The following is a 27,576-nucleotide window of genomic DNA, read 5'->3' as shown; positions in this document are numbered from 1 at the left end:
GGCCAGTCACAAAGTCAACTGGAGGTTACTTACCATATAGACTGTGTATCTCCGGGATCGTAGTCCAGGACCTACTTGGGGCCGTAGATTTCCTGCATCAGAATGGGTGGCTTCATGGCGACATCAAACCGACAAATATTGGCATTCGAACTTGGACCCGTGACGCCAAATCCATTGTTTTGCTTGACCTTGATGGTGCCCAAAAGGCTCCTACCCCAGGACAACAGCTACCTGTCACACTTGGCGCCGGTGGTACGATTGGCTGGCTTTCCCCGAGAGAGAGATGACCGGGTACACAGAGAAGACTGACGTTTGGGCAATTGGCGTCACGGCCTTGTGGATGATCCACGGACGGCACCCCTGGAACAGCAGTTACAACCCATGGCGACACGAAGACCCTACCAGCGAAAGAATAAGGCCTCTTTTTCATGAAATGTATACAGAGGGGGTGGCGAATTTGACGGGCATCAAGAACAAAGGTAGATTGCTCAAGTCTTGTTTCGTTGCAGTCCCACTTGCAATATCCCAGATGACTAACTTGTCGTTTCAAGCACTCAAAGAAGCTATTCGCGCCATGATTAGGCATCCGTATGCCGAAAAAAACAGCCAGAAGGGGGCGAGAGTTTCCGCGGCGCAAGCATTAGACATGCTCACTGGCAAATCAGAGCAACCCAGGAAGAAGGCAAGAGATTCGGGACATTAGCTAGACACTGTAGAATTTCGTTCATCTTGAGATGGAACTAAACACAGGATCTCCCAGTAGTTCATTTGGCCATGCTGTCACTGTCACTGGCTAATTCCCTTGCTCAACATAACCCTAAGAGTAGGCTACTCAGAGAAACCTGAAGATTACTTCCTTGCCCATAAGAAACACCCACGGGTGAGTATATCAGCCTTTTGTCAGGCAGAAATAGGTTATGATGCTATTACATACCCACCAGAGTGGAAGAGCTCGTTGCTGGATGAACACCGCATGTGATCATTGCCTGATGAGGTCGAGATTTACCCTGGAAGCGCACCAAACGCGGCTTGGGAAGTGCCGTCAGGGTTACAGGAGGTCTAAGGATATTTCTCAGGGAGTATTAACGAAGCACCTATGGCCTGGAGAAGAAGAGCGAGAGCCCAAATATGTGCTGGGAAGAACATTAAATGGAGCCTTCCGGGTTTTTAGATCGAGACTCAAGAAAGTGCACGACAGTGGAACTAGAGACAGAATAAAAGGGCCTTTTGGTTGGCTTGATGGTGGTTATCACCAAGCGGGTCGCCTGTCACAACGGAAAAGACACAAGCCCAAGATCCATATGGACTTGATATAAAGGACAGTTCGAGAAGCCAAAGAAATGGTGAGGTAAGGTTGGAGAGCAATACGATAATTGTGTATTCAGGAATCAACCGGCTTTGAAGGCCAAGTGAGTGGACGGAGTGCTGGTGCTATCTGTAATGGAAAAGAAGCATAGGAAGAGGTAGAGGAGAGGGATATAGTGACTGACATGTTGATGTCTGCAAAGTGTTAGTCATCGTTCTTCAAAGTATGAAATTGAGAGGATCATGTTTGAAAAGCCATAAATGAATGGCCAAGCTGCACCACAAGCATGGGGGAGTAGAATGTTAGGAATTGAATGAGAGTCGAACTAAATAAACTCGAGCCAAATATTTTTATGCCCATAAAACCAGTCAAGGCTTCTAATACCTTATTGTGAGTTCGTTCAGCATTGGGTTTTGATGCCGTCATGTATTAATAACTGTATCTGTTGCTGTTGTGGCTGATGGCTTCTTGTCATCATTGCGGGTAATAATAATAATTGTTAGTTCATTTAAAGTCGCGCCTTGTAGGAAAAGCTACATCCTTTGTCTATTATTTTGCGTTGCAGATCTTCTGGGCCAACTTCGTAGTCTAGGTACACTCCTTCAAGGCCGATATCATGGCATGCTAACTTACACTATGATGCTTCTCGATTGAGTTTTCATGCCGGCTGCGGTAAGAACTGCGTTCTTTGGTATGTGACCGATGGCTTCTTTTCAAAGCTCACCAAGTTCACCTTGCCAACATGTATGACCATGCCTTGAGAACTCTGTTCAGTATTATCGAGTGTCAGTCAGGATCAGAATACCTCAGTTGCGAGAGCCAGTCATCTGCCCAAAGAAGATGCCTGATGGCATTCCTCTCACCATTTTATCTCCAAACATATGAATGTATCATCTCTGCTCTCTTTTATCACAAACCTTATTTGACATTAACATGCAAAGCCGGGAGCCGACTTCGTAGCACATCGACGATATAAGAGTTCTTCTGAGGCCCATGTCCCCACCGTTGAGGGGGCTGAGGCCGAATTCACGTTTCAGGTTCACCTTCCATGCCTCCTGGGCTCCTTGAGAGGTATTTATTCTCGAGCCAGACAGCGTGGCTTCTCATCCGAAGTATGACGCGGCGTCTGAGATGTTAGGGGAATCTGAAGGATCCTGTCTGGCTTAGAAGTATGTTGGTTGGACCCCCCGCTAGATTGTTTCTTTCCGCTCTCACTCGATGCTCACTTAAAGAGCATACAAGGGGTGCCAGATAACCCGAAAGGGTTCAGTCACACGAGTCTGCCAGCGACGAGTAGCATCAACCCTCTTAAACTCACTCCTCCGACTCTATAGCTATACAACCCTGTCTATGTACCACTCGAGCGGGCAAAGAGTGGGGAGAAGTCAAGGATCATGTTCCTTGATAGCATTCAGGCCGGTTGGTATCAAGCTTGATGGGTTCGATGATGAGAGAACTCATCACAACTTAAGCCCAATCGCTTTCGGTCTATAGATCTTTTTTGTCACACACAGCCCAATAACATTGCCTTTGTATGAAATTTTCATTGGCTTCCTAACTTGTTCTGTAAATGACGCGAGCTTACTTTGCAGTCATCACTTCAAGAGCGGATATCGAGCCGTGACTGGGCCTTGGTTGACGGGTAACTTTCCACAAAAACATTTTCACCAACCATAACCATGCGTGAAGAGGCGACATCAATCTACTTTCTAAGAATCCCTTATCATAAAGAGCACAAAGATCAGATTAAATTTCAAGTAGCCCCATCTCAGACAAGTTTTTCAAGTCACCAGTCCATAGCGATCATCTTCAACCCAGTCCTCAAGACGGAGAGGGCGTTGTCGCCGCGCAGGATCAGCACCGATTAACTGGAACGAACACCTGGACGCGTGCAACTGTGAGTCTTCCGGGCCAACACCATAGTGGGTGCGGCACAACACGTGGTAGACAGGGTGAAGAGGAAGGAGTCCCTCAAAGTTGATGGAAGAGGTGATGGTCACCTGACGGTATGTACGGGTATTTCCTTGACTCGAAGGGTTATGGTAATGAAACCGTGAGCAATGAGGGAACCAATTCCAGGCCAACCACTGACACGTCTTGCTCAATAATTGTTGGCTTGAATGACATTCGGCGGAACGTAGGCATTGAAATGCTCGACCCCGTTGTATAATAAACTACGTGTAGTCTGACGGGGTATCTTTGTATCCTACAGAGGCACCTTAGTTATAAGGGCGAATATGCGCTCCTTATCGCGCCCAGTCCCTTGTCCGTCTACGTATTAGAGCTTAAACAATGCTATTAACTCGAGAATAGCTAGCATACTTGCTATCTTCCAAGCTTAAGAATCCCACCGGGTCACACAAAAGACAAAAGAGGGGGAGTTCTTTAGACAGGAGGAATTGTACATATGTTGATGTGTGTTGTGTTCAAGCCGTAGTGGTATTAGTAAGAGACCATGGGACTACTTGGACATTGGTGGTGTGGGCTCGGCCATGGAGCGAGGCGGAGACAAGAGCCAACACCTGGAGGATTGTCGCCACGGTCAAGCAGCAACTCAATACAATCAGACAGACAAAGAGGCAAAAGGAGCGATCATGCCAACTTGAGGGGGCACTCAATTATAGCACCAGCGTGGACAACATGGTCCAATAAAGGCAACACTCTTGCCAGACTCGCTCAACAACGCTCCGAATCCTCCGTACATTTTGCAAATCTCGCTAGATTCATCACCTTGCTTCCACCCGATGGCACGGCCCCTCGGCCACTCCTTCGACCGTGAGCCCTCATGCACGTATCGTATCGACGCAGCAAATTGGCAGCCAGTGGGTCACCATACCCCTGAAAGCCTCCATTTTAGTGCTCTTGATTCGCCATCGTGTAGCAAGGACCCTGTCTGGCAGCTTGCTGTGCGGGAGTGGCTGTGCCATGGCTGCCTTAGCCAACCAATTATTGCAAGGGTGTAGGACCCCGCTGACTTGGAACAATTTGCTGCGTCGAGACCGTGTCCGTTCGCTTGCCCGGGACACAACAATTTCGTCAAGGATGAGTCTTAAGCACGGTGATGGTGACACGAAAGAAAGATTTTCACCCGAGGTCTCTGGTCTCGCTCCTCTCTCCCATTCTTTCACAACCTACGCACGCCCACAACGTCACACGTGATCACACACCATAACGGGTTTTGCCACACATCCGGATACCTACCAGCCCTACGGATATGACGGCCCCGCCGATGCGGAGGCGCGTGACAGCCAAGTCCAAGGTCATTGGAGACCAGTGGCTCTCCTGGTCGAGGCCCCCCTTGCGCAGATCAACTCAGACCTGGAGGTAGCTATGAAAGAACCTCATGCATTGTCGTTGACAGCTGTAGAGATACTTGGCCCCCTAGCTGATTGTACCGTGCATTGTTCATATGCTTAACCGAGGCAGCTGAGCAACTGTTGATTTGATCAAGAACGATGAGAAAAGGCAACAGGACACGTGGCGTGCGCACCGAATGAGAGCGGCCTGAAATTGGAACGTCTTTGCTAATTTGCCCGTCTAACAACTCGTCTAGACGTAAAAAATACCAGGGTCTCCTGGACTCAGCCTCCCACGCAGCCAATCATAACAATGTCCCCTTTTAGCACGCATCGAAAATCAGCAGACGGTGCCGAGGTCCGAAAATACGAGATTGCGCGCTAAGAAGGGCCCAGCTAGTGGTGCAATAGGAAACAGCGCACGCGATCCTTTGCGAGTCGAGACTCTTTCAGCCTAAAACGTCTCATCTCAGAGTGTGGCAGAGGCCAGGTCTTTTTGACCGTTGCTCATCCTACTCACGGCATCTCGGATGATCGCATGGTCCCGGATCTCGTATACTTAGGGGGAAAACGAGAAGAAAAAAAAAAAACGATTAATTACAACCAGGGGCCCAGCGTCTCTCCACATCCCTTCTCCGCGTTTTTTTTTTCCTACGAAAGAGATCATGTTACATCAATCTTAGGCCCTGAACTGAATCTTTCGAAAATTGTTTGTTTCACTCAGTGCAACGACGTCCGCTCTCTTTCATCTTTGTTCGCCTGGCCTTGACGGCCTCTTTTTCTTTTTTTTTTTTTCCTTCTACCACCACCATGATCCAAACACCGGCATGGTTTTTGAGGCTTGGCTCTCGTCTCGCCAATCGCCAAGTTGTCTTTACCTTTGCTGCTTTGGCCATCCTTGAAGCAAAACTCGCACACATCCACAGCCATCGGTTTGCTGTCGCACCAACTCGATTACTATCTTATCTCGGCTCATTCTTTCTGCAAGACATACTTCTCTTGATCCTCATCAGACTCCTCCTTGATCATTGGGTACCGAGGGCCTCGCTACCATACTTCCTCAGCACTGCCGCAACTGGCGTGTTGATATTTTACAATGTCGCTCTTGCTACAGCATCCGTCTCCTTCTATCTCGTCTCTGGATCAGAAATCCATTGGCGAAATATCAACCTTGTCTCCGACCCCACATCCAGGGCCATCGTGCTCTCAGGCTTCGTCACCTTTACCCTCGTCCTGTCCGCCTCACTCTTCCTTAGCTGGCTGCTCCAGAACATTTGCTACAAAGTTTTTGGATGGGGTGCTGACGTCTGCAACTTCCCCTTTGCTTTGGCGGGAAAGAGTTTGAGCCGCTTTTTGAGGAACAGAATTAGCTACGGCCGGATCCCCGAGCCCGATGCCGTTGATAGCTCGGATAACCGATACTCTGACGGAGACGACGATTCGAGTCACGACTCTTTCTTCGATCTTGAGAAGCCTCAGACGGCATATTCGCGACTCTCAGCAAGGATACACAATGCGTCCGGCATTTCTCTGCCGCCATCCACCGTCAAGCGCATCGTACACAGCATACCATATGTCGCCTGGTCTCTATTTCTCCTTGCCTTGGCTGTCTTATCGCTTCAGAGACCAAGCGATCGATCCCTTGTCTTCCTCTCGTGGACTGCCGGACTCTTGCCGTTCATCGATTTTTCTTCCACCTCGCCACTCCTGGATCAACTGCCTTCTCATTACGGAGTGGGCATCCAACGTCAATGGGATGGACGATCAGCCCTCGGAGAACCGCCGATGCTCAGCTGGCTACCCAAGGGCGAACCCCTGGTTGGATTTGAGGATTGGTACACACCCCAAGAGATGCACTACAACTCAGCCGCGGACCCCTTGAAGATCTCCAACCTCAACCAACCCTTGCTAGAGTCTCTGCGCGACAAGTTACAAGATGTCTCGGTCCGTCATGTGGTTTTATTTCTACTCGAAAGTACCAGAAACGACGTGTTCCCCATCAAGAAACATGGGCCCATCTGGAACCGATTCCAGGACTCTTACCCCGATCATAAGATCCCTCAGGAAGCCATGGAGAGGCTATCGACATTGATGCCTACCGCAAATTACATCACTGGCGACTATGATGATGGTTTCGAACATGACGAGAAGCCTAAGCGTGGCGGTCCCCGGTTTACGAATGCTCACACAACCGGTACCTATACACTTAAGAGCTTGGTCGGTACGATTTGCGGGTTAAACCCCCTCATTGCCGACTTCAATCTTGACTACAAGCGTCACATTTACCAGCCCTGTCTGCCACATATCTTCGAAGCTATGAACAAAGTCACGGACACAACCGAGTCGGGTTCTAAGTGGAAGTCCTACTTCTACCAAGCGGCGACCATTCATTACGACAATCACGATAAGCTCATGGCTGCCATTGGCTTTCCTGAGCAAAACACTATTGATCGGGATTGGCTCCGGAGCGAGAATGCTTCACACGGTGCTGTCAACCTCGAAGACATCAACTACTTCGCCTTTCAAGAGGATCCTCTTGAGGATTATATCCGTGACATCTTTGTCAATGCTGAGGAGACAAACGATCGGGTGTTTCTCACACATATCACAAGTACAAGTCATCATGGCTATGGTCTGCCTGTCAATGAAACATCTACTCCATTCGGCAAGAACGAGGCAGAGACACTATCTGATTATGTCAACGCTGAGGGGTATGATGATAGATGGATCCGCAAAGTTCTGAATCTACTGGATGAACAGGGGATCGCTAATGAGACGCTCGTAGTCTTCCTTGGAGATCATGGCGTCTCATTAGTCGAGAACGATAAAGCATCCCCTTATTATAACCCCAGCATAGGCGCCGATCATGTTCCCCTGGTACTTTCACATCCTCGACTTCCAGCATTCGATGTTCACGATGCTGTTTCGTCCATCCAGGTGCTACCTACAATTCTTGATCTTCTTCTCGAGACCGGGTCGCTCGACAACAGCAGTCGGCAAGTTGCAGAGGATATTGTTCAGAATTATGAAGGACAATCCCTCCTGCGACCGCAACAGCTGAGCGATCAAGGACTGTGGCAGTTTACTGTTGTCAATCCCGGGCGAGCTATGCTTGGCGTGCGTGACGCCCGACATCCCGAGCGCCACCTTGTTGTCCCTCTTATCGACAATGTGGAGTGGCGGTTGAGTAATATCACAGCCGATCCCTTGGAAAAGGATGGTGTACAAGCCTTTGACTTCATCTCATTTTTGCAAAGCGTGGAAGCGAAATTTGGCCCTGAGTGGGCTCAGTGGGCAGAAGAGGGTGCCTTCACTACCCGTTGGCATGTTCAGGATAATAGTAAGCGTTGGCGTTATGAGCGCAATCCGAAAGTTCAGGAGAAAAAGGATCAATGAAGAGCTTTTTGTTTTCGATATCATGTACAATACGGACTCTGAAGGTTGCATTCAATGGCGTTATACAGTTGTACGGCATGGTTTACTTGCTTTCATTTGGAACATGACTTAGCAATGCATTTGTTCATGATCAAGTATGACTTACTGCCCAGCTCTCTTGAGTCTGTATGAAATGTTTTGTAGGCTCTAGTATCAATGGCGTATGCTCTGCTACCACCGGATGCTGAATTACCATGAGATGCTGATTAAAAGAATGCCTGCCCAATTATGGGAGCATAGGTTAAAATGTGAAAATGTGGAAAACCCGTGATCCTTGAGAATATGGAAGTAATCTACTCTTGTTATGTATCCTTGTTACAGGAATCTCAATGGAACTGGTCATGATCTCAAACTATATTGCGCAATTTGATGTTTCACCTGAAGGCCACAGGCAGTTATGGCTTTCTTTTCCTGATCTACAATGACAAGTCAGCGAGAGACCATCAGCTACAGCTGCAAAAAAACATGAATACTTAATACACGACGGTATTAAATCTCAATACCGTACATAGCTTGTCAGGAGAAGCTTGAGGGTCCGTCGGGCCATGTCTATCAAAACCTTGTTATGATGACCATGAGTTAATTGCCTTGGATGCCTATGAAGGATGTTTAACTAATAATTTCTCGCCTTCTCAAAGGACTACAGGGTGAACTCCAGCCAAGAGCAGCTTTGTCTGATCGATGTATGGTTTTGAATTTGTCAACAAAGACAACATACAGAGGGCGAAGAAGTCGGCGGGCCGGTACACGTTAACCCCAGAAATGCTGTCCCGCCATTTATTACCCGGATCGTGGTTGAACCGGCCCAGCGTGGCGTTGAGCTCCGATTCGGGCTCGTCATACTCCCCGTTCGGGTCACCCAGGTAAATGTAGCCGTCTTCATTGTCAACAACGACGAAGTATCCGTTCCGGCCGGCGCTCGTGGCGATGCAGGCGCACGAGGGTGTCAAAGAGGGATCTCTGTTAGTGAATGGCTCAGGCTTCGTCTCGAGCCGGTCATTGCGGATCAAGGCGTGGATGTATTCGCTGCGCCAGTCGACAACACGGGTTTGGTCCATGATGAGCGGCGTGAAGGCGACCTGCGACGCGTCAAAGTCTGGGTATGGAAGTTGACAGAGCAGTTCCACAGCCTGGCCGTTCTTCTGAAGGCGGGCCAAGGTGCCGTGGTTGATGGACGGCCAGCCCCCTGCAGGTGCACGTTGCACAGTGACGTCCCAGAACGTGCGAGAGCAGAACTTGTAGTAGTCAGTCAGTAGGCGAACGAATGAATCCTAATCAAACGCCATAGCGACATGAAATGGGTCAAGACGTTGAGGTGGCAGGATGGGAGTGCAGCTCGAGGAGGAGGAAATGGTGCCTTTCAGGGGGCAATAGCAGTTGACCCAGTCCGGCTCGGCCAATGCGCAGGTGGTCCACTGCCACCCTTTTGCAATCCCATGCATTGCTACAGGGGCTTTCAGTCCCTGTACCCTCAGGTCAGGGGTTACTAACGCTGACCGCCTTGTGATGGCGACTCCAGGGTGTTGACAAGTAGGATATGATATCATGAGATGTCATTGCAGCTTATCCAGAGACGAAACATAGGTCGTACTGTAGGGGTTAGAATTATTATCAAGTTCTTCAACGGGAAGAAAGCTACCTACCTAATCAGGAGTACATCGCCACAAGCCGTCAGTTAGTTCTCATCATCGCTGATGTCTGCGCGTTAATACCACTTTCTAACAGTTCCAACCCCCAAATACTACGTGTAACTCCTTTCGCCCCTTAGCATCGTACGACTCTCAAGGCCCTGCAACACATGCGTGTGTCTCAGACCAAAGATTGCTGCAATCCTACCCACCGGCAGGATTCCACTCCAAAAGCTGTGCAAGAGTGATCTTATTGTAGTTCGAGATGCCCTGGCAGATCGTTGTAGTTCGAACCTCGTGGAATTTGGCGCACCCGTTGACCATTTCGACCTGGGTGGGTGTGGGCGTGATAATACCCCCGACGGGTTTAGTTATGGTAGGAGTTAATGACGTTCCCCCAATGACTCCAACACAAGCGTAATTTTGCTATAGTCTACAATGCCCTAGCACATAATAGTGCTCCTAATGATATAGAACTTGTCAAAGTTGGACGCCATGCCGGGCTCAATGGGTGTGGGTATTGAAATTTCGTTGTCAGGCTTGGCCGTCGTTGGCTGGACTGTGGCGGTCGGCTTAGGAGTCGATCCGATCTCAACAGCACAAGCATAGGCACCCAGACATAGGTTGATGGAGGCCTTGTCGACCTCAGGATTCTGTTTGAAGAAATCGGCTAGCGCGAACTCGTTGTAACCGGAAACCCTAGCAGGTCGTCTTCTCCCCAATAATGTGTAACTTGTTGCAGTTATTGACTATGCCTGACTGCGTGTTCCGGGGCGTCTGGACTCGGTTTCCTGCCGCTATCGTTGTCGCTGTCCTGGCTGTGGTTGGGGGCTTGAAGCCAATGACCCTGATATAGGCGTACGTGTCGCCCTAAAGGCTGGTGCATCCTGTGTTGAGACCGTTTTAGAAGACGATATCGGCAGCACGGATGTCATCTTGACCAGCTCCCCTCAACTCACTTCATCTTGACGGCTTATTACAGAAGCACCATTATGATATCAAAAGGGTTGCAGAATCAACCAAGCGAGTAAAGCCGCAATTGGCTCGTAACACTTTTTAACACACTAAATTTGCCTTTCGTCGTGATTTCTAACAGAACGATCCAGCTTCGTCTCTGAAATCATCTCGAGGATTGCATTATGGAACTGTCTGTCGCCGTGTACTATAAGGGGGTCTTCCGCGGCCCGAAAAATTGTTAATTTCCCTTTTCAAATCCTGCCAGCAAGCCAGGAGAGAAAGCATTAAGCCAAGATCTGTCCTCGTAGCGCCAATTCATGAGAGGCCAGAAGTTACAAAACCACCCCCCACCATTTGGGAGCGTTTTGTCATCTGTTTATAGAAACATCCTGTGGTAGTGGAGGTATTACCAAACACTCATCCCTGGCTCTCTCCCTTGCATTGAATTTGCGTATTTTCAGGTGGCTTGGAACGCATAAGCACGACTTACATCATGACTCACCCCCTCAGTGGCAGCCGGAGAGTTGCACGATACTTGATGATATTGTTATTTTGATACATTCCTTGACTCCATTTCTTTGACAACCCAAAGCAGTTACCGAGAAGAAGGAGACACCTCTTGCAGCACATGTTGTCTGAACATGCAACAAGTCTCTTGCAGAATCATGAGGAGGATTTATACCAGAATCCGCTCTTGTCCGCGTTGTTCGACTTGAAGATTTCGCGTTCGTTAAGATAGTCGAGCGACGCAAACAGCCTGCAGCTAGGTACGACCATGTTTGTGATATTAATCATCATTAGGTTACGGTGTTATACGGTATTGGGTTTTCATACGGTCATGTATTAATGACTGTGTTTGCTGCTGTTGTGACTGATGGCTTCTTGTCATCATTGCGGATAATAATAATATTATTAATCATCATGCCTGTCCTTTTCTTGCTGCTCTTTATTACATCCAGAATTCTTCAGTCTGTAACCCCTATGGGTATGATGTTCCGGGGCGATGTCCAGGGTGAGCCGTTAACCACCATGAAATGAAGATCTGACCCGCGATTGAGACGGCGTAAGCGATTGAGATCTGACCAGGTCTTTGATTCAACCAGGCACGCCGCAGATCGAATCCAACGAAGTCATGAGTCTCGGCATCCGCTCCATCATCCAGTTCACTTCTTGTTGGTGTTCCTTGTCTAAATCCAGTTTCTTACCATAGATCGTGGGCACTCCATGGAAGTAAGGGGGCCTACAATTTATCATCACCCGTCCTCGAAATACCTGGGTGAGAGATGCGACTCCCTATGCCAGGCAGATTGTTGTTGACAGTCGTCAACCCCAAGACGAAAATGATCCCATTATGAATGGATGAAAATCTTATTTGTGCTTGTTGCAAATAAAGTCATCATTGTCATAGGTAGTTAAAGATATTGGAGGCCGGGTTGTGGCGCATGACGGAGTGATGGGTCATACGAATGACCTTGCTGTTGCCCTAGACAAGGCTGAAATTTGTACTAAAATGAACAAAGCAAGTAGAGCGCTACTAAACATGTGAATAAGAATCTAAATCTAAATCTGGATCAGTTTCTTCCTGTTGCTTTGTAGGAAGGTGGATTGGCATCTAATATCAGGCATGAGGCATTCGCTTCTGGAATCCTGATTGGCCCAGTATCATTGGGCGGCCCAGCTTTAATCTTCTTGCCTAACCATATCTGACAGATTATTGATGGAATAGAATAACCAACAGTGCTCATCAAACCGCTGTTATTGTCCTTTCTAATACGAAGCATCATAGGCCGGTGGAGGCCCGATCGTGGAAAGAAATGGTTCTCGTACGGATTGTAGGAGCAGTTAAATAAATACCCTTTGAGAGGTGAATAACGAATAACCTTTCGTAATGCAGCAGAGTGCGAGTCTTCTCCTGCGGGCAGCAGGAAGACTAAAAAAAGGCCACTTTGTTAGCATTGGGATATAATTCTATGGTGTATTGACATTGTGTTTTTTCGATGTAGTTGAAGCCCGATCCTTGATGGGATAACTCAGCCAGAAGGCCGTGCGTTGATAGCCAGAGTCGTTTTAGTGGCTTATTCCTCCAGTTCGACTCTAATACCCTCCTTGATGAACTAGAGCTCAAATTGTACGTTACTATATCTATGCAAGACGACTTAAGAAACCTATTCCATCTGCCCCGAAATGAATCTTCGTGGATGGTGAAGTCGTTAGCAAAGTGAATCCCTCGGTCCTTGCCTACCACCCCTAGCTATCGAGAGTAAGACCTTGTCCGCTGTGCTAATTGCCTAAGAGCAGGGAGTGGGAGCCTCGGCTTTCTGGAAAAAGCGATAACACGCGGTGGGCCTGGCTGTTTCTAGTCCTCTCCCATCTCTATTTCTGGGGATGTTGAATTTGTTTTGCTTTCCCTCTTTACTCATACCTAGTCGGAGGGTTGAAATGGTTTTCGGATGCCATCATAGTACGGCATGTTATCATAAGGCTAACATGTAGACGTAGGATGAAATTTATTTGCTGGTATGCATGCTTTTTTAATTATTGTATGGAAATGGAATAGCGTATCAACTATTGAGGGCTCCCTCACATGCGACGGGCCTCCTGGTGCCATGGACAACCGCTTCCCCATCAGTCAGTTTTGCACTTGGACCACTTCTCTCCCGACCCCACACGATAAATGGGGGTTTTCGGGCGCATGCTTGAAAATCCCTGCACTGGATGATACGAACTATGGCGGATTCCACGTGTGAGATCCTCTATTGTTGTTTTGGAGGGGCCACTGTTTTAGCATTGGGATATGATGCCATGGTGTGTTGACAATGCGTTCTTTATTATAGTTGAAGCACGGCCCTTGATGGGTTGACTGAGCTAGAAGATCGTTGTTTTGAGGAGTGGATGGATTTCGAGTTCATCTTTTGGCTGTACACGGGATTCCGGCGGCATCTGGCCACTGTTGCCACCACAAAAAGACCATTACCAGGCTCGCCTCCTACGAAGTATTAGGAATTAACCTTCAGGCTTTCCTGCTTTATGTTGGTGACTATGGGCAGTTGAACTTGGTTATTTGCATACTTTTCCCATCGGTCATCTATATGCCACTAGCAGCGACAACCTCGTCGAAATAAGGCCGTGGAAGCATTTGCGGCCGGATTAAAACCTCTTGAAGTCCCCAAAGATATACAGAAAATAGTGAGGTGGCAATTCAAGCCTGGATATGCCCAAGAACTACGAGTCTTTAAATCGAACGGCATCAAATAACTTGAATGGCCCAAAATCCATACGCAACACAGGCCGTAGTGCAATGCCTCCAGCTTTTGAATTCTGGCGAGGGATTGGCTCATGGGTGAGTATCACCACCATTTGCGTATGTCTCGCTACCATAAGTGTATTGTGAATCCTTGACTACAATAGTATGGATCGACTTACCTCCTTTATTCCCGAACCTTCAGCCAAACTCGTGTCCTCCACAAAGGGGAAGACAAGCCTTCATTTAGCGGGAGGGATGGTCCCCAAGCTAAGCCTGTCTCCCAAGTCTGGGTATTCCATGTCTACATCAATCAGCTGTGGGATTCTTTTCCACGCCCAAGTCCTCGCAATTTAACATCTGCTGTCGTTCGACCATCGGTGGTTCTCCCACAGACCACTTGGTCCCAAACGTTTTGTCCGGCGTACATAGCGTCGGCCAATTAAGAAAGACTTAAACATCTCATTTTTGCCTCAGTTTCGTTTCGTTCAGGATGATACCCGAACTCTGAACCTTCTTACCCATTTTTTCAGCGACACCGTGATTCTCTAACAATAGAGACAGTCTAGGAGCCCTCCCTTGTCACATCTCAGGATGCTAAAGACAGAGGGTGAGCAGATTAAAATCATTATCAATTTAATCAATAACGGTGCCGCTAAAATAGACCGGTTGACTTGGAACAGTGGACATCGTTCATACGCTCTCGATATACTTTGAGCCCCATGAATGTGAGCATACCTGCTGTTTGCTCTCCCAGCTAGAAACAGGCCAGAGGTCTGTGACACAAACTATTGATTTCCATCGATCATATCTGATCCGATATCATCAGACTTGTTCTTTTGGCAATGGAGCCATCCTTTGCCATTGTCGTTGGACGTCGATGCAGTTGATGCAGAAGGAAGTCACGTGCTATCGTGCCTTAGTCATCCCACCATGGTCATCAAACCATGGTCCATGGCCATGGCTGTGGCGCAGTGCCAGGCTTCACGTGATGAGCCGGCCTTTGATTGGTGGCAAAAGGCTGTCATCAACACGGCTCTGTGATTGGACAGAGCTCATAGCCAGAAGTCACTTTTTCTCAGTCGCTGAAATATCCCCTGAAGAGCGCTGTAATTATAGCGCTACCTTTCCACGAAACAACATCAAGTTGGCCACAGCGGTGTGAGAAATCCTCTCCTATTTTTAAACATTGAAGCTTCTAAATGAACTAGAAGAGTTGCTCGTGCGCATGTGTGACAGTTAAAGGGTCTCATTCTTACATTCTATAGACGATGGTAGGAGTGGAGAGTGAGGTAAGGCAACAAATGAATCCAGGCCTGCATGGAAATGGAGGCTGCAGGATGCCGTCCATTGCGGCTTGATTCAGGTGTTGAGTTTGTCGACGTAATATGGGGCACTTGGAGAGACCATGAGACGGCGATAGAAAAAATCACGCCTGGTGTGGTAACTATGTCAATCAAATGGAACCAGGGTATTTAATGAGATAATCTGATTGACGCCGACGAAGTTGTTTGCAGCTATTCGTCTGAAGAATCCCATTTAGTTCACATCTGGTGTGCTGGTCGCAGATGATGTCTGACTAAACAGCTTGACTCCCTCTCTCCCCAACTAACCAAAGACACAATTAGTGGTTTTTACTTCGTTCTTCGGGATTCTTTTCTTTCATTACTGATGTCTCCAATAGCAAAAAGCCTGGTTATCTATACAAGACGGGCTTTAAACCTAATAGTGTCAAATGCCAGAGGTTATTATTATTGTCTGCAATGATGACAAGAAGCCATTAGCCACAACAGCAAAAAACACAGTCATTAATACATGACGGTATTGAAACTCAAGAACGATAGCTTTCTTTTACTTCTCACTCCAGCCAGGTCTTGTGTTCATCTGGATACGGTACTCCTAATAAGTCTAACAGCCTTGCCTCCGAAGAAGACTTATTGCTAGCTTTCACGGCAGTCTTAAAACGATCGTATGATACTTTAGCACCACACACTTGGAACGCGCTTGTAATGATTTGAGGGCCAGAAGTGATGTACCGCAAGAAGTTATCCTTCTTCGGATCAATTTGCAGCCTTAGGAACTTCCACTGCCCTGTGCTATGTTATCGACATTCTATCTTCTAGCTCAGTTAACTCATCAAGGGCCGGGCTTCAACTGTAATCGGCATTCAATCAGGTCTCCACCGCTTGGCTTGAGTTGGCATCAAGTCCCGTGTCAACCGAATTTACGTGAAAACCTGTGGGCAGAGTATTTTGTTCGAACACTCCAGAGATCGGGAGCTGGAACATGCCACCTGCCGAATGCAGCTGTTGGTAGTGGTTCAACTTGTTCACTCTTCGATGCCAATACGTGCTATTAATCCGCTCTTTGAATGAGCCCAACGTATTTGAAATTTACTTCCAGAGCTTTGTAGACCAATCACGCCATGTTATCTGGTATGAGATGAAATTAGTTGAAATTGGATTAAAGGAACTACGTTGCGGTATTCGTCGGGGATCCTCGGTTGGGCTCATTGTCTTTTGGTGACAGGCGGTGTTCCGATAACCTTTCAGGGCAAATTCTGCAATCTCTTAAAGAGATTTCCACAAGCATGGCCTGAGAGTTCTAAAACTTCCATGCAGATGTCGGGATAGATATCTGTGGGGTAGCCCGTCTATTCCAGTCGTTCTCCCCGACACAACGGGCATTTTCCAGACTTATCACTGACTTTTAGAATTCACTTCAATCTCCTCAGCCTACAACTAGGGAGCTCTTAAGCAACCAGATCATGTGTTGTTCGGCTCTATGCGCTTTCCGGGGGCTGTTCTTAGCTCACGAAGCAAGATGTGGTCCATGACTACCTCCTCAGTAACTCCTTGTGAACATCTCGCGGCTCAATGACTACGTGGTCGATGAAATATGCTTACTACACTTAGAAAACTGACTGGAGACTTTAGAAGGTATTTTATAATGCTCCATCGCATCGGCAGAAGTTGCATGCTATCTCAAACGACGACATTAGGCGATCGACACCAACGAGAAATCGGCCAAGTGATCGCCATAATATCGCATCTCATGAATGTCAAGTCACGACGGACCTGTGACCAAGCCTTCGAAGTGACTCACTAGCGACATCTTCATGGCTAGGCAAATAAAGAAAGCGCATGAGCTGATCCCATGACGATAGGTCCTATGGCCCTGTTCCAGAAACCTTCCGCCAAAGCCATATCAGTAGCAGATGGTTCTTCCAGAATTTCTCAAGCGTGAGTTTCAAAAGACTAGAATAGTGTGTATGCGAAATTAACTACATGAACGTACTTGTGCGCTCAAAGATTCAGTTGCTTTAGCATTGCTCGAGCGTGTTGATCTCCCACTCTCATACTTTACCCAGAACGAGGCAACATGATGAATTATTGCTGCAACAGGGCGTTTATCACCTGCCTTAACTAGACTACCACGCTTAAGAATAACATATCTACCTGTCAAGAAACGTGGCCTTCACGTCGGGCCAGACTTATGGAGTTATCATGGTTTGTTAAATCGGCAGCTAACCCCTCCATCGACCATCACCAGCCAGCTCTATTACGATGCCTGACTGTTCTTGTGCAGCCCACAATCCCGGGTCGCCAATAATCAACGGCGTATATCTACTGTGCTATATTCCAGAATGCTTCATCTTGGTTTGAAAGGCTCTTCGTTCCGTGTCTCTTGGACGGCTCAGTACTTCATTGCTTGACCACTGTCAACTATCTTCAGCCAACAACACCAACCACGTTAGCACGGTAGTCTTCTAGGTCGACATTTTGATAGCGCGCTCTCTCTTGAGTGGATACTGTTGTTTCGCCGCCATTGTGTTTAGCTGCGCGCTTGCTCTTACGGCTTGTAACCGTCTTTTGGGGACGTGGTTTAGAAGAAGAATGAAAACGGCTCTGTTGACATGATTCCGAACTCTCAAGCAAATCTGCCTGTTTTCTTCAGTGTCACCCTTTCCAACTGTGGCCCAGCCAGCTCAGCTTTCGGGAGTCTTACGGTCTGAGCAACTCGTGTGTTGATCAACTCGGCTCTCTGCCCGCCCTCCTTTCTTCGCCCAGCAGACTTTTATCGCCAAATCGAATGCCTATGCAACATCAGGTAGTTCGTCGAGAGTCTACCACTTAGCATCGAATGGAGCAAATCTTGAACATTATAGATACCATGGAGCCGTTTACAACACCATCGAGTAAGGACCATAGGACGATGCCATTGATCACCAAGAGGGCGGTCAGCCTTGGCAGTTCCTAGGAACAATGTTGGGACTAATTCACCTTCGAGACATGTTAATTTGCCACATACAGTCCGGGTAGAAATAGGGAACTACGGAGGCATCATTTAGTGCTCTTTTCTATTATTCGCAATGCTCATGATCCTACCGTCGTGTCTGATCACAATCGACAGCAAGAGATGTATCCTCGATCAAGGATCAAGGATTGCGGGAGAGTGATTCCGGAAGTCTACTTAGGCCATGGGATAGCTCATAAGGACCAATAAAACCATAGGGATTTAATGGCGAGCCTTGTTGTGAAGCACTAGCCTCTATTGACAAACTCCACCATTCTCTACTATTGGTCTCTCCATATGGTTTCATCATGTTCGTGAACACAACCCAATATTAACGAACTAGGGCCAAAGCCCACAGCTTCTGGCTACAGAGTCTTGAATGTCCTTGTCTTTGGCTATTCCTTGGGTTAAACAATAAACAAGACCCCACGACACCCGCACCGGTCTCGAATATGTTCAGCACTTCCTGACAATAACATTGTTACTGCTTTCCTTTGTCTTATCTTCTGGTTTGTTCAGAGCTCATATCTTTACATTCATGCGCTCAATGAGAAGGGCTGCGTCTATATCCGCACTTACTGTTCATGAATAAAGGAATGCTTCGCTAGCGAGCTTAAGCGACGCTATCAGCAGCCGCTCAGAATGATGGCCAGGAGGCAAAGCTGGACCGACAGGGCTACATAAGAGCTCACCATATCTCGGGGTCGATTTATACATTAAGTCAAAGAAGAGGAGAACGCTGTGTCCTGCCTGACTGGTTTTGTTAGTCGACCGGGCGACAGTAGCAGCAGCTGTGCCATCCTCCCCTTATTGAAAACTTTAATTGAACACCGAACAGAATGACTCGACCAGGGGCTAACTACCTAAATCGTCCAGGAAATCCGCTTTATACGGGAGAAGCGGAGAGATCCAGGCCGCTGCCAGCAGGTAGTTCATGTTTAACAAGAATGACACCAAAGATTTCAGTGTGTTCATTCATCTTGTAGCAGACAGAGATATCATTGAGACCGAAACTCTCAGTTGGTTGTATATCCACAACCTCCAGAACCATTACGATGGCCCTGCGCATTGTCTCAGACGACGGACATATCCTACCACCAACCAGATCCGAAGTTACGTGCTCATGGTCCTACCAGTGTATAACTATGAGAAAGAAGCTCACAGAACCTGGTTTCTTTACGTTCCAAAAACTTGAAACGACCTATCCTTTAAACAATGCTAGGCGTCCAGGATGATAGTGTAGGCCGCCAAACATTACCATAATGCAGGATAAAAAATTCCAACATGAGCCGCTGAGTACCATAGAAAACCCGCGCTTTGGTGCTCATGTAAACCTATGAGACACCCTCCGCCAGAATAAGAATCATAGTCACATCAAAAGAAGAGCAAGCCGTTGGGCGAACGTTGATTGCATTTACAGTCCCGCCTCTTCCGTCCAAAAGCAAGAGAGATTGCTGTCGGGATAAGGGCGGTATTGAGAGATCCCGGGACAACGTTCTGGAAAGAAGTCAGCCCCCATTCGTGGCAGGCTTTGATTTCCAAGGACTAGCTGCCAGCATGCTGACCGAATCTCAGTTATAAGGTAGCTAGGCGGCTCAAAACATCGCTTGGGTGAAGTCAGGAATGTCTTTTACCTGGAACTGGGTGGGAAGATAATATTCGAGTTTATGCCACCCCATATCGCCGGGATGTTCAAAATTCTAATATCATCTGTGCTAGTCTATAAATGCCTACGCGTGGAATATTTGCATAGTCTGGCTGGCTACCATTAGTTATTATGAGGTAGATAATACCTCAGAGTTAAACCGCTCGCCTCTGCCACTATACCTATAAAAAGGCAGATTCACATAAATACCGGTCTTGGGTAAAAAAAGTAATGTAGAGCGTAGTAAAGCCCAAACCTTCGGGATCACAGTCGCGATGGTCATATGTTTATCCCATATGGCACTATGATCGGCTATGAGAATACCATAGACTATGGTGACACTATGGGTCATGCATGGTCTTACTATAGTGGAGAAGTATTATATTGTGGAACCATAGTCCATGGTGTGGCCATGGTATATGATGAGACCATGGGCTATGGAAGGAATACCACAGTCCGGAGTATAACTTTCGCTTGGGCCACGATATAGAAAATAAACATCATCAAGCGAAGTCCTAGTCGTGAATAAAAGACTATAAACAGCGTCTGAAACCGAGCATATTCTTAAATATTATGATAGACTGTGTCTTGATGAGAGGGCCGCCTTTGACTGAACATGACCTAGACATTCCGGCCCTCCCCAGCAATCTTCCGCTCAATCCAGTCCTTCATGTCGCCAAAGTCTTCCTCCAGTGCCTCGATGGTACGGTCAAGACCAAACTTGAAGAACATGTTGGCCGTGGACGACAGGTTCACCTTCTTCTTCATCTCGTCCAAGTCCCTGGAAAGATGTTCGGATTCCTGCTTTAGTCGGGCAGCGTTGTTGTCGGCCGTCTCAACAGACTTGCTGAGCTTTTCCAGACACTGAGTGCGGGCCGCGGTGTCCCTTTCAGCCTTCTCAAAATCGTCCTTGGAAGTTTTGATCTTTGCTTCCATCTTTTGGATCACCGCCGTCAAGTCATCACCAATGACCCCAGAGTGCGACTGTTGCAGACTCAGAAGCTGGGCCAGGGCGGCTGCTTCCTTCGTCTGGTCCTCCTTGATCGCCTTGAGACGATCTTCGGCCGATTGTTTGAGCCCCTGCTCGGTGACTTGTTGGCCTCGGGTACCCGACGCCTCTTCCATCGCCTCTTGGTATCGCATGTCAATCGAGTCCCGCTGGACTCTCGAATTCTCCGAGAGGGTTGCAAAATGGGTAGCCTTCTTGCCCAGCCACGTGGTGAAGCTATCCATGATCTATTCGCGCCACGGGGTTAATGTGTGTTGATGACATGGAGGGAGCCACGAACCTGTTCATCTTCGGGGGTGGTTTTAAACCCGAATCCGGGCTGAAGCTTGTTCAGCTTGGCGATACCATTGACCATCTTCTGGCGCTTTGCGGCTGACGGGGAAGTCGCAGGGAGAGAATGTTTTCTGGTCATGGCCATACCAGCATTGACCTGATTCACCATGGACTCAGTGATGCCGTTGTCGCCGATACGTCGGGTCAGGGTTTGGGGATCAAGGGCTTGATCGTCAGCATTCTTTCCGACCTGTTTCCCAATGAGTTCATCGTGGGCGTCGACATGATGCTCCTCGTAGCCTTCCTCATGCTCCTGATGACCGTCAACGATCGACCCAGCCTCAACACCGGAAGGAGATATCACAGATTTGTCGCCCAAGGACGTGTCATCCGCAGCTGTGTCCTCTCCAGGACTGGTATTTCCATCCTCGTTCTCATCCTTGTCGCTAGGCTCAGGCGACCCAGCTATGGCGCGATCGATCTTCTCAGCCACCCAAGTCTTGGTAGATACGATGTCAACCTTCATGAGCTTGTTGACTCGATCGGCACGCTCGTGCAAACCCGCCAGGCGCTGAAGCTCGCCACGGACCTGGTTGATGGTGACGGTGCCGCGGGCGAGGTTGACCAGGGCTCTAAGGTCCTCGAGAAGGTTGATGCCCCAAGTTAGTGGCTCAAACCCTTCAGCGATGTCCCAAGGATATTTGCCGCATATGGATTTTATCTGCTCAGCCAAAGCGGCGCCCTTCTTGGGAAGTCGGGCGAGCTCCTGGACATTCACATCGACCCCGGCAGTCTGCCTTCGCTTCTTCGGACCCGGCGTGGGCATGTTGGATCGGTCGGTCGGTGATGAACGGTTCGATCGGCTGGATGGTCGGAACGGCTGTGGGGCAGGAGATGCGCGATCGGCGAGAAGGAGAGTCGATGTACCATAAAGATGAAGATTCAATAATGGGATGGGTACGCGGCGGCGATGATCTTGCGACCGAGAGTCTAATGCGATGGTGAAGGAGGGGGGTGGGAGGCAGGCAGCAATTTGCGGGTGAATGGTGCTTAGATAAACAAAGAACAAACGGCCACAAAAAATACAAAATTCCGGGCGCTCTATCTCTGTGTAATATTCACATTCACAGCGTTTAAGCGCCGGTAATTGAAGCGTAGATTGAAGGCATTTCGAATGATATTTCAACGTGATTTTGTTGTCATGATTGAGGTCTCAGTCAAAGTGGACGGACCCATCCAAGGCCTTGACATAGTGAGCGACGTCCCCCGCATTTGGCCACCGACTAGCGGATTTAACTCATGGTGGCATGTTGATTGTTGGCCGTAATGGGAGATCTAATTGGCCTCAAATATCATTCTCTCAGTCCATCGGTATTTGTTTTCCTCCGTCATGATATTGCTCTTCTCCCTAGGTAATGGAGGTGATGGCTCTTGCTTGACGCCAACATGATCAACCCCTCCCCCCACATCAGTCGCTCGAACCATGGACCATGGTAAGCAGGCACATATTTTATGGCACTCGTCCGTGGCGCCGACAGACTAGGCGGAGATGCAAATGCCTTCCTCCATTTTGGATTCCATGACCTCTTCATCCTTTAAATTGAGCTGCCGTGACAGCTTATGATATCGTCCTCTGATGAGGGGTCAAGTTCCAAGGCCCGTATAGTATGATGGACCAACCCTTCTGCGGCCAGGATGGCTGTCACAATAGCCGTGCAAAACAAAAGTTGACGGCAGATCGATACTAGTTCAAGTCATTCTTCAAATGCAACTTCGATCTTCTGGCTCAGTCAACCCATCAACTCAACAGACAGTCATCACATGACCAGTCCTCCCCTCATGGCCGTCGGTCATGATGGTGTCACGCATCGGATATGCATTAGGCTTTTCTCACGCTTTCGTAAAAACGACAATACGCTAGAGAAAAGCCACTCAAATTTAGCCTAAGGTTTCAATCTCACAGGTCAAACAAAGCGCGAGAGAGCAACCATCCTTCAATCATCTAGTTTCATCCTTGGCCACCCACCCATGAGGCCGATATTCAGCCCGATTCTGAGGGAACCAAGGGTCCTCAAAAAAGCTCTCACAAGTTTCGTAGTATTGGAACTGTCCATGGCGGCGAGACATGTAAATGACACGCTTGGCTAGCCACAAAGCCAACTCGGCGTTGTATTCTTCGATATGATCCTCGATTTTCGACCGTAGCATGATCAAGAGTCGTGTTTCCCAGTCTTCGCTGCCGAAACGGCGAAGTCGTCTCTGATTTATTCGTACGTATCGGCGTTTAACCCCTGATTCGGCCACCAGGATATAGCCAGTTCCCAACCCAGAGCTAGGGTTGGCGACACAATTGGCCAGCGAGATACCGGTATTGACTTGAGGCTCGCTCGCATCCCCGAGAAATTCTCCTGGGCCGTTTGGGTCGACTCCGTTTGTTAGTTACACTCAAGAATGAGCTTAAAGACTGTTGATATTAACCCATAATCAAAGGCTCGAACTTCATACATCGTCTCAAGGTCTGCCAAATCAAATCTGGGCATGTCCTTAATCCTATCCAAGCTAGCCTTGCTTGAATTCACGCGTCGCAACGCTTCCTAATCAAGCGACACGCCCATGATTTTGCTGTTCACAGCCTCCAAGAGCTTGTCAATGACCAATGCAGCTCCATTACTAGCAGCTGATCAAAGATCTGCCATGCTAATACCATCGGAGTCGGTTTCCTCTGAGGTCGAAGCGCGGGGGGAAGGCCCGTCAGTTGGTCCCGTAGACTCCAAGGGGTCGGATCTTGGGGTGGGCCATAGATTCATCTTTGGGGATGGTAGCCCATCAATGTGCTGTAAGTCGGCATACCACGCCGTCTCGCCCCCATGCCTCTCCCGTGAGCGGGGCGATTGTACTGGAGATACCGCCAGGGAATACCGTACGAGATCACCCAGGAGGACATGGAGTCTCCTTGGCCTGTAACATAAGAGCCCCAGCTCGTGAGGTTCATGTTGAAATGGGTGAAATAGAATAACAAGAAGCTAGTTGTGCCCGAGACCGTTTTCTAAAATCGTTGAGCTTGACAAGAATCCTAATTGAATCCGTTCGGGTGTTTTGGAAAATTCTAAAAGAGTTCGTGCTAAGAATTCCATAGATTATTTGCTCGATCAAGCTTTTTCTAGGTTGCTAAGCATTTGATAACATGTCGTAATCTGGGATTTCAGTGGCGCCATGGGAGAGGTCCCGTCCAACTCACTCCTTTGCCGCGCAACAACTTCAGGTTGGATCGTGATAGGAAGATGCTTTTCGCAGCAAAGTCCAGATGGATAACTCAATCCAAGAGCGGCAAAATAAGTCGATGGTGATGGGAGGGATGAGACACCAGCGGTCGTCGGGCGTGTTGCCAAATTCGACAAGAGGCCAAAATCAGGCGGCGAAAATGGCAGAGGCTACTGGAGTACTTTGCTTGTGCCATTGGCCTGGTGATCAAGCTCGTACGGTAGACGGCGACAAAAGCCATGGACCTAACTTACTACAGGCGGTTGATAGGATAACCATTTCTCATAATCTAGACAACTTTATTAGTCCAAAAAGATCCACCTGCTCACAGTTAAAAGCTTCGAAATGTGCCTCTACCTGGCTGGTGGAGTATTTACAGCTGAACAATTTAGAATACAAAGCAGCAATAGTCTCGCTAGTTTGGACCCCATTGAGACCATGGCCTTCCCCATAAGGCGTGTCAGACATTCCCTTGGCGAGGTGGGTGTCGGTATCTAGTACGACAGTTCCAGATCTGGGTCAGCTTGCATCGGTTTCTTGATCAGTAAATTCTGGGATCAGGATGTTGTCTGATTTTGTCTGGTTGTGCCTTATCTAAACTGATCCATGATTTCGCCGTCATCTAATCACTTCATGGTACGACGGAATGCCTCTGAAATGTCTGTCTGGTGCAGTGGAGTCAGCTACCAGCTACCACACGATGCAGACCAGCGCTCGACGGAATTTAAGCTCGCTGACTTGGCAGGCTGACCCTGACTACTTGCCTTGATCGATCTTCTAGCTCAGTTAACCCATCAAGGGCTAGGCTTCAACTATAATAAAGAACACATTATCAACATATCATAGCATCATAACCTAATGCTAACATAGTAGCCTTTTTTTAACCTTCTGCTGCCTACAGTAGAAGAGTCATATTTAGCCGCATTATCATAAAATGTTCAGCCTCTCATAGGGTATTTAACTACTCTAACTTCCATACGAGAAATAAGAGAATTATCCCTTTCTACCTTCTCAAGACTATAGTCTCTCAACACAATATCTGCCAACACACTTGCCTTGATCATTTGCCGTTATGGTGTCATGTTTGGGGTTAAGGAGACGAGCTTAATGATATGTTGACGCTACGCGGAGCAAGGCTGTCCATATCTTCAACGGTAGCTTATCAAAGAGCCGAACCAGGTATCAGCTTCCCCATTCAGCCATGTGTCCTCGTCCTTCCAACACCTGTGTATGCCAGGGCGGTTTGCTCGGGGTCGTCCACCACTCACGGTGCCCCTTTTGTCGTTGTTGTCGTTGTTGTTGCTGCTGCCAGAAGAAATCCGCAGGCGGCATAACATCAGCTGGGTGACCATATCTCCTTTATTTGTATGTCCGGACTAGAAGTCTGAATGTGGACATGGCTCTTATGAACGTTCATCTTAAACTAAATGGTTATGGGGTTGTTATAAGCCAATAGTATAGGCCTTGGAAGTATGATACTATCGGATGAGGGATGCAAAAAGTCTTTACTAACGTTGCTTGAATACGGCGTCGATCTATATGGCATTGTTGGTCTCAATGACGTCTCCATCGGGCACAATATTCAAGAATACAATAATAAACAGATGACAACATCAAACCCAATATATCTGGATGGCATGACAGCGCTCATCAGATGATTACCGCCATTCTCGTACTCTCCATGAATAAGCTGAATCGAATACTCTCACAGAGGCCAGCTCCAAAAAAGTGCGTGCGTGGCGGGGAAGCCAAGGCTGTAGACCATAGCGTTGCACCTCTTCTTGTTGACTTGATCATCACCGTCATTCTGTTCGTTCAAATGCCCGTGGCTTTCTTGAGACACCACGGCCAAGCAAGGACGTTTCTTGCTTGCGGACAGGGTAAACCTCTTCAGAGAAACCAATCTTCAACAAAGCCGCATGGCAATGGATAGTCAACTTGGGATTCGAAAGATCTCCTGGTCTACCATCTTTGTTTGTGTCAAGTGTTGCCTAAGATCTATAGGCAATGGTCTTTGCAAAAGCAAACACTGTCTTACCCCGGTCCTAACTTCACACTTGTCTGCCTTAGTCCCTTGTACTTTTGAAATTTACATTTCCCGCGAATGATCTCTGTCGAGCCACGGCCTACCCGTGCGGCCAGCCACGTCTAGAAACCACCATTAGCCCATAGGGAACAACAGGACACCTCTATAATGGTTTACCCCTTGACTTGCGCGTGGTAGGTGAGTCAAACGACGTCGAAGATCTCTGTAGAAGTCTTGACTAACCTTATTTCAACACAAAAAAACGAAAAGGGGGGCAGGCATTGCCCCAGATATGACGTATGAAAATGATATAACCACCGGGCTCAGGTCCCTCATCCAAGCGTCTCTGCAATAGTTATCATGAACCACCAGTCATCAAATGCTTCATCGCTGGCCTACGTGCTTGCTCATCACGGTTATGGGTTGAAGGATGCTTCGGAACATGGTGAGAATGGGGGGCACGGGGTGGATGACACGAGTTGCTCAACAACTATGCAACGGCAGCACCATAAACTCAGATGTCATGCAAGCGCCTAGCCATATCGACATCTCATTAACTTTCATGAGGTTCTTAACTCTCGGCTCATTGTTAAGTGCTTCGTGGGCGATCCGTGACACATGTCCAGTAGTCTTGATGAGTTGAACTGAGAACTAGTTAATCGCTAGACAGAGCTTGCAAAGCTAATGCAAGGCCACTCTCTCTATATCTAAGAGGCAGTTCGAGGGTTAGGTGGAGGAAGATCCTGTTGCATTCTATCACTCTTTTCTATCTCAGCTGTGATTTCATTATATAGGCATCTTCCTTATATGAGGTAATATTAAGGCTAATATGCCCAGGGAGGAGTGAAGAGTTGAAATTCATCTTGATAACAAACCATCTAGACCCATTATAGTAATTACTTAAGCCTTATTATTACTAATAAATATCCACGCAGTCTAGTTTAATAAGACTTACTGAACTTTCATCCGCCTTTAGATAATATGTGGCACCCTTTATGTATATTCTTTACTGTGTTCATCTTACTAGTTCTCTGAGGTAGATATAAGAGCAACGAAAGGGATGTAGAGCAGACAAAGCTTTTAGTAGCGCCACCATGATAGAAGCTCCCTCATAGCCCCAGAATATCACTAGAAACACACAAGATTTTCTATATTACTACCTTACAGGTGTGGCATAGATTGAACCTCAGGCTGCTGGTATTA

At 47.8% G+C, this 27,576-nt stretch overlaps 4 protein-coding genes across 4 annotated transcripts; 1 reads left to right on the top strand and 3 right to left on the bottom strand.

Moving 5' to 3' along the window:
• Window positions 1-5,412: 5,412 nt before the first annotated feature.
• On the top strand, window positions 5,413-7,998 carry MRS44_017472 (uncharacterized protein; the record flags this gene model as incomplete). The annotated part of the gene is made up of 1 exon (XM_046268943.2): window positions 5,413-7,998. One exon carries the CDS (start codon window positions 5,413-5,415, stop codon window positions 7,996-7,998), a length of 2,586 nt encoding a protein of 861 aa, XP_046123601.2.
• A 618-nt stretch (window positions 7,999-8,616) lies between these two features.
• Window positions 8,617-9,989, bottom strand: MRS44_017471 (uncharacterized protein; the record flags this gene model as incomplete). The annotated part of the gene is made up of 4 exons (XM_046270355.2): window positions 8,617-8,633; window positions 8,756-9,272; window positions 9,814-9,826; window positions 9,874-9,989. 4 exons carry the CDS (start codon window positions 9,987-9,989, stop codon window positions 8,617-8,619), a joined length of 663 nt encoding a protein of 220 aa, XP_046123600.2.
• Window positions 9,990-10,108: 119 nt separating this feature from the next.
• Window positions 10,109-10,629, bottom strand: MRS44_017470 (uncharacterized protein; the record flags this gene model as incomplete). The annotated part of the gene is made up of 2 exons (XM_065617829.1): window positions 10,109-10,364; window positions 10,625-10,629. 2 exons carry the CDS (start codon window positions 10,627-10,629, stop codon window positions 10,109-10,111), a joined length of 261 nt encoding a protein of 86 aa, XP_065473901.1.
• Window positions 10,630-20,425: 9,796 nt separating this feature from the next.
• MRS44_017469 (uncharacterized protein) lies at window positions 20,426-21,912 on the bottom strand (the record flags this gene model as incomplete). Its single annotated transcript, XM_046274391.2, has 2 exons — window positions 20,426-21,040; window positions 21,094-21,912. 2 exons carry the CDS (start codon window positions 21,910-21,912, stop codon window positions 20,426-20,428), a joined length of 1,434 nt encoding a protein of 477 aa, XP_046123599.2.
• Window positions 21,913-27,576: the final 5,664 nt, after the last annotated feature.

Source organism: Fusarium solani, assembly GCF_023522795.1.
Source record: "Fusarium solani strain SB1 chromosome Unknown bctg00000013, whole genome shotgun sequence".
In the NCBI taxonomy this organism is placed as follows: Eukaryota; Fungi; Ascomycota; class Sordariomycetes; order Hypocreales; family Nectriaceae; genus Fusarium; species Fusarium solani.
The sequence above is the reverse complement of the archived record's forward strand: the minus strand, read 5'-3'. Positions and strand labels throughout refer to the sequence as shown.